A 6,006-nucleotide genomic window follows, 5' to 3' on the forward strand; every position below is an offset into this window, starting at 1 on the left:
TGGTGATAAATAACCTCGTCTTGGAGGGTAAATTTTTGACTTTGCAGAAACAATGGTGGGCGATTGTGATCTTTGTTTTGAATTCGCTCATTTATTGTCAAACTTTATAACACTTAACAGAAAAAGAAACTTACCAAAACTCGGTATCTTGCCATCATTTGACACAGATGCTTCACTGTTTGGCAAGTAAACATGCCGCGGTAACTTAATCACGGCGCCCGCTGAATTCCGGCGATGTCACTTTCGATTTTGCGATTTATTTGTGCAGCCAAAACGTACAATAACAAAATTGAACGTAGCAAAAATCTCCCAAAATGTTTGTCGCTGATCGTAACTGTTTATATTCTATATTCACGGTCCAAAATTAATGTACTTGTTTTCATGTCGTAAATATGTTATTCTCGAGCGACCGTCCTGGAAACTTCCTTCTGCTCTTTCTGAAAACTGTGTATCAATATTTATTTACTTTTGCATCAATATTTGTTTTTGCATAAAGCACGCTAACAGAATCTGTACCTTGCTGAGTTCGCATTTGTTAGCGTTAATAGTATTTTCGGTCCAATGCTTCTGTTTTACGAAGGCGTATATGTTTTTGGTCACCCATCCAGACACCAATCCCGCCGGAGAGGGATGAACTTTAGTAAACTTTAGTATTACAAAGCTGTCACATGCTCAGAGGGCACGCTTAAACTTGTGGTGAAAAGAAGTTTATCAACATGTCAGTAGTATAGGAGTTGGGGGTACGAGATCATTTTGTAAAAATGATCTCATACCAACCCAACTCCATACTACTTCACATTTGATGGTCTAGTATTTTTGATCTCGTATTTTCGGTCTCATATTCTTGGAAATATATATGTTTTATATTTCTGCGAATCTATGCCGTGGCGAGGTAGAATGGATTTTATAATGTCCGTATGCATAACTTGCCATACCATTGTTGTGAATATAGCGCTTATCATCGAAGCAGGACAATGATACTTTATTCAACTCATAGCTTCCAAGTTGGTGCAAGTTGCTTCTGATCGTTTTCATGGTGTGATGCATTTGCTTGTTATTAAACAGTACGTTTTTATAATTTTCATGAGTTATGTTCTTTTTGATGATATTCTTTTTAATACCCTTAGCGGTCTTTCCGCCTTTGTCATTGTCTTTCATATATGAATACATTTTTGATCGCAATCCGACGAATTCGGTTATCGGTATGCCTGCCGCTTCGTCTTTGAATTTACCGATTACTTTTTTGTTTGTCTTGTCGAAATATTGTGAATCTTCGGGATAATCACTGTTGTCGAATTTGTCTTTATCATTCCAAAAGTCTTGATACGCATCATTAGTTTCAATTTCATAGGTCAAGCTGTCTGTGTCTGTGAATAATAATTTCGCTCTGCTGCCGTATTTTTGTTTGATGTAGTTATAATGAAAATCATACATTAGTGTCTTGCTAAGATCTAGGATACACATACCCACATATGCCGGCCTGTTTAGGGTTAGTGTTTCTTTGATTTTATGCACTGCCACTAGATTTTCATTAAAGATCTTGCTGCTAACATATGTTGGTTTGGCAGCCATTTTTGATAGTTTGTTTTCATCAGTCACTAATCTGACATCTACTCTTTTTCTAATGTTTTCCATTGTTTTTCCAAATACACTGTTATTCATAAGCTTGAAGAAGTCTTTCTCGAAAGCATTTTTGGCGTTGGTTCTCTTCTGTGTGTTGAAATCAATGTATTCTTTCAACCATGGTGACTGATTGAACTCTAACACTCGATGGACTTTGGTTATTTTTAAACCAAGATCTGTGTATAATTGAAGGTTTCTGTAATGGAGTACGTATTTTTCTTTATTGCTTAATGTAGGTATCAGTTTATGAACTAAACCAGTTGATACATTAAATTTATCGGCTATTTCTTTGCAATAATTAGAAAGCATGTCTTTGTTGACTTTTACCTTTTCAGGTGCTAGCGGATAATCATTATGCAGATCGTGTAATTCTTTGGGATATTCCAAATCAACTTCTAATATCGAACCTTTATTGCTATCTGTTTTATACTTGGATAAGTCTATTTTGTCAATTTGTTTTTTATTCAACCATCTGAATCCACCAGTTGGTAGGTATTGTGACATAGCCCATCCATACAAATTGTTAGCATCAAGATACATGATATACTTTGAGGGCGCCTTCTCATCATACGTTTTCATGTATCTATTATTAGCTTTGCCGTATCGATTTGCTATGTATGATGTACCACCACGCATGCCCTTTTCGATGAATTGAAACATATCAATATCAGTCATAAGCTCCAATTTAATGTCAGTCATCTTTAACATGGCATCCCAAGAAAGCCCAGGACTGGTAAAATAATGACAGGGGTCTAGTTTGTAGTATTGCAGACATGTCTTTCGGAAGTTTTCAAACACATCAGCTAATAGAAGGATGTCAGATTTGAGATATAAGTCATGGTACTCACCCATATTTTCTAGATTGAAAGTGTTCCATACATTTTGCGCATGTTTATATTGATCATCTGTGATATGCTCATCATTTAATATACTGTAAAATTCTTCTTTTGGTGGTAGCTTTTCATTGAATTTTCCGAAGCTGTCCATGAAGTCATATGGGTAGACTCCTTTCTTGCTCATTAAATCAAGCTTTTTACCTTTGAATTTTTGAGAAGTATATGCCAATGCTTCTTTTGGTAGGTTGCTCACCAGTTTATCAAGACTTGAGCTCATAAATTGAAAACTGTCAATGAATGTCAGATGATTGCCGAGCATAAAAGCCATATACTTCTCCATGTTGTTTGGTATCGCATTGATATTCATTTGGCATAATTCGCCTTTTTTGTTTACATATTTATGCTCTTTGACTATTTCGCCAATCTCTTGCATTATAAAATGACTGTCATATCCACGGAGATTATGAAATATAACTGGAATTTTCTCAGTAAATCTGAAGTTGAGGTTACAATCTTGATGCGCTGATCCTCTGTACTGGCCAGTCACATGGCAATGGTCTCTAACTCTCACATCAGTTTTATTGTATTTTTTATTGCAGATATGACATTCATTAGCTTTTTGAAATTCTTTTTCATCATCTTCAGTCATTCTCAATGGTTGATTGAAACATTGTTTTATAACTTTTTTGCAATAGCTTACTTCACTCAACATAGCTTCCATGAATTTGTAAACGGCTTTTTTGCCTCTATAAATTTGTACTGGTTTTGTGTACCTATCATCATAACAACACACCACCTTGTATCCATAACCACAGTCTGTGTGTCTCTGATAAGCCTCTGTGTACGATTTTTCGTCATTTGGTTGACATCCATGAATTTTTTCTGTTATAGCTTCAAAATCTGCATAAATGACGAATGGAACTTGTAGTTGTTTATGGAAATTATTGAATTTTAGTATGTTATCATCTTTTGTTGGCATTTTGATAGCTTGTGTGCCATTTACTTGTATGCAGTTTTCTTTATGATCAGTTAATACTCTTTCAGAACTGAAACATTGTAAGCAATACATACAAAAGTGCTTTCTTTCCTTGTGTTTTGTTTGATTGTACATGAACTTGTTGAAATCTTTGATCAACACATAATGCTTGTTTTCATTTTCTGTTATAAGAAGCAGATTCATGCAATCTTCATACTTTTCTTTTGACACATAAATGGGATATTTTTGTTTGTTTTCATAACCAAATACATTGATGTTAATTTTATTCTGCTTTTCTATTTTGTTGTACTGTTTGGTAGTCACTGGAAATTCAATTCCTGAATAATTCAAATTTTCAATGAATGCTTTGTCTGATTTTTTGATTCTCTGTGGGTATTTGTCTTGTGGGTTTAAATGTCGAATATGACACCACCTGAAGCATTCATTATCCTCATTTTTTATGTTGATTAATCCCTTTGCACTGTTTCTGAGTTCTGTGGGTAGTTTTGTGTAAGAAGATCCTTTCATTGGTTCATATTTCACTACATTGAGATAATGATTGTCAACAGATTGAACAGTCCAACCAGATCCCTCTGAAATCCAAACTGCAATCTTGTTTAGTATGACTTGTTTCGACAAAGACAAAGCCAGTTCGATTTGTGTGTCATTTGTTATTGTTTGTGGTTGACTGTTAAAATAAGCCGTTTTGATGATTTTTTCTTCTCGCCCTGTTTGCTTTTCAAATGTTACTCTAAGTGTTTCAATAAATTTCAGACCTTTCATTGATTTCAATATTTTTTCGATATGGATGGCAACAGCCTTTCTTGTATTTTGCAGTTGCATAAGTGGGTCTTTGCTGTTTTTAATGTTGATTTCATAAGACTTTGTAAACCCTTTTAAAGCTTTGTTCGTTTCTTGTATTATGGTCCTAGGCAATGGAATTGGTTGTTTGGTTCTAGGCGCTGGCACTGGTTTTTTGGTTCTTGGTGCTGGTACTGGTTTGTATCCATCTCGGAACTCTAATGGAGGAAGAATTATGTTTTCTTCATAATTTTGAACCATTTGCTGCACACTCTTTCTTGGTTTTGGGATTGGTCTTGTTTTAGTCCTTGGTGCGGGCACTGGTTTCGTATTTTGTTTTATAATCAATTTTATTAATTCTGATTTACTCAGTTTCTCAAGATCACTCTTGTTCATACTATAAGTTGAGATATTTTTTCTCATTTATATTCTCATATTATTTCATTTCTTTTTAAGTATAATTTTGGTTTTTTATGAAAACATTTAAACATAAAGAAGATAAACTATATTATTATGAGTAAAATCAGTATCATCGATATGGTTCACTCTGTTCATCCGTTTTATAACTTATATGCTGCCAATGAAAATGGCCAAATTATTCACATTGTTAAAAATGTTTTGGCGCCGACTAAAACCAGCAAAAATGGTTTTTTAAAAATCAAGGTTAGAAAACAAGGAGGTTCAATTAAGACAGTTTTTGTTCATCAATTTGTTTGGGAATGTTTCAATCATACCATTGGTAAACACGACAATTTAGCTGTTTATCACATTAACAAAAATTGCCAAGACAATCGTTTGGTTAATTTGGAAACAAAACCCAAACGAAGAATTGGTGAAGTAATGTGGGTTCCGAAACGTGATTACTCCTTTGTTTCCCAAAATCACACAAATCGAAAATCAGTCAAAGCGACTAATATTGAAACGAAACAAATAACATATTTCAATAGCTTGTATGCCGTTCAAAAATCATTAGGCATAAATGCTGGTATTGTTAAAATGGTTTGCGAAGGTTTGAATAATTGTAAGTCTGGCAAGTCAAAAAAAGATGGCCAATATTACACTTTTGAATATTTTCAACCTGGTGAATATGATTGGATGGATCACTATATGCATTAGTGGCTGTCTTTTTGAAATCGTTTCAGAAATTCTTCTTTAGCTTTCAAATTATTCCGCCGGTTAAACTCCTCTTCTCCTTCACTATCAATTTCCATATCTTCCGGCGCATATTTTTTATAGGCTTCAGCAATGTCTTGCAACATGTTGTCATCAATTTGATTAGGACTCATGACATAACTATTTATGCCATCAGTTATTTTTACCAGAAAGGTTCCATCAGAATTCACCAACTTCAGTTTCACTGGTGGATAAACAACAGACAACACATTGGAATCAATAAGATCTTCAACAAAATCTTTCAAGTTAGGATCACCAATGACACAAGAAAAGAACACTTCAAACTTTTTTTCTGGATTCATATATATTAAATTTAGATAATCTTTTATGTATCTTTTATAAGTCGTAACGGTTTTAAAAAATTACGATGTCTCTCAAACAAATAATACAAAAACATCATTCTTTTATCAAAGCTTGCCAAAAGTTTATTGACCACTTTAGCTGGGCGCCCCGATTTGGCTGATTGAACCAGTATTGGCATTATTTGTGTTCTCACATCATGCATGTATTTCGCATTATCAACAATAATATCACAAATCAATTCCGTAACCACTTGTCTCACTATCATTGTATCAACTATGTTACAACCTTTGTAAC

The 6,006-nt window shown here is 34.1% G+C and overlaps 1 protein-coding gene across 1 annotated transcript in view; it reads right to left on the reverse strand.

The window, feature by feature from the left end:
- Positions 1-3,438, reverse strand: part of LOC137971374 (uncharacterized) — a 4,471-nt gene extending 1,033 nt beyond the window's left edge. Inside the window, exon 1 of the mRNA XM_068818209.1 lies at positions 1,609-3,438. Within this exon, the coding sequence (XP_068674310.1) occupies positions 1,609-3,438 (1,830 nt within the window). The remainder of the gene's footprint in view (positions 1-1,608) is intronic.
- Positions 3,439-6,006: the final 2,568 nt, after the last annotated feature.

This window comes from Montipora foliosa, chromosome 9 (genome assembly GCF_036669935.1).
Source record: "Montipora foliosa isolate CH-2021 chromosome 9, ASM3666993v2, whole genome shotgun sequence".
Lineage (NCBI taxonomy): Eukaryota > Metazoa > Cnidaria > Anthozoa > Scleractinia > Acroporidae > Montipora > Montipora foliosa.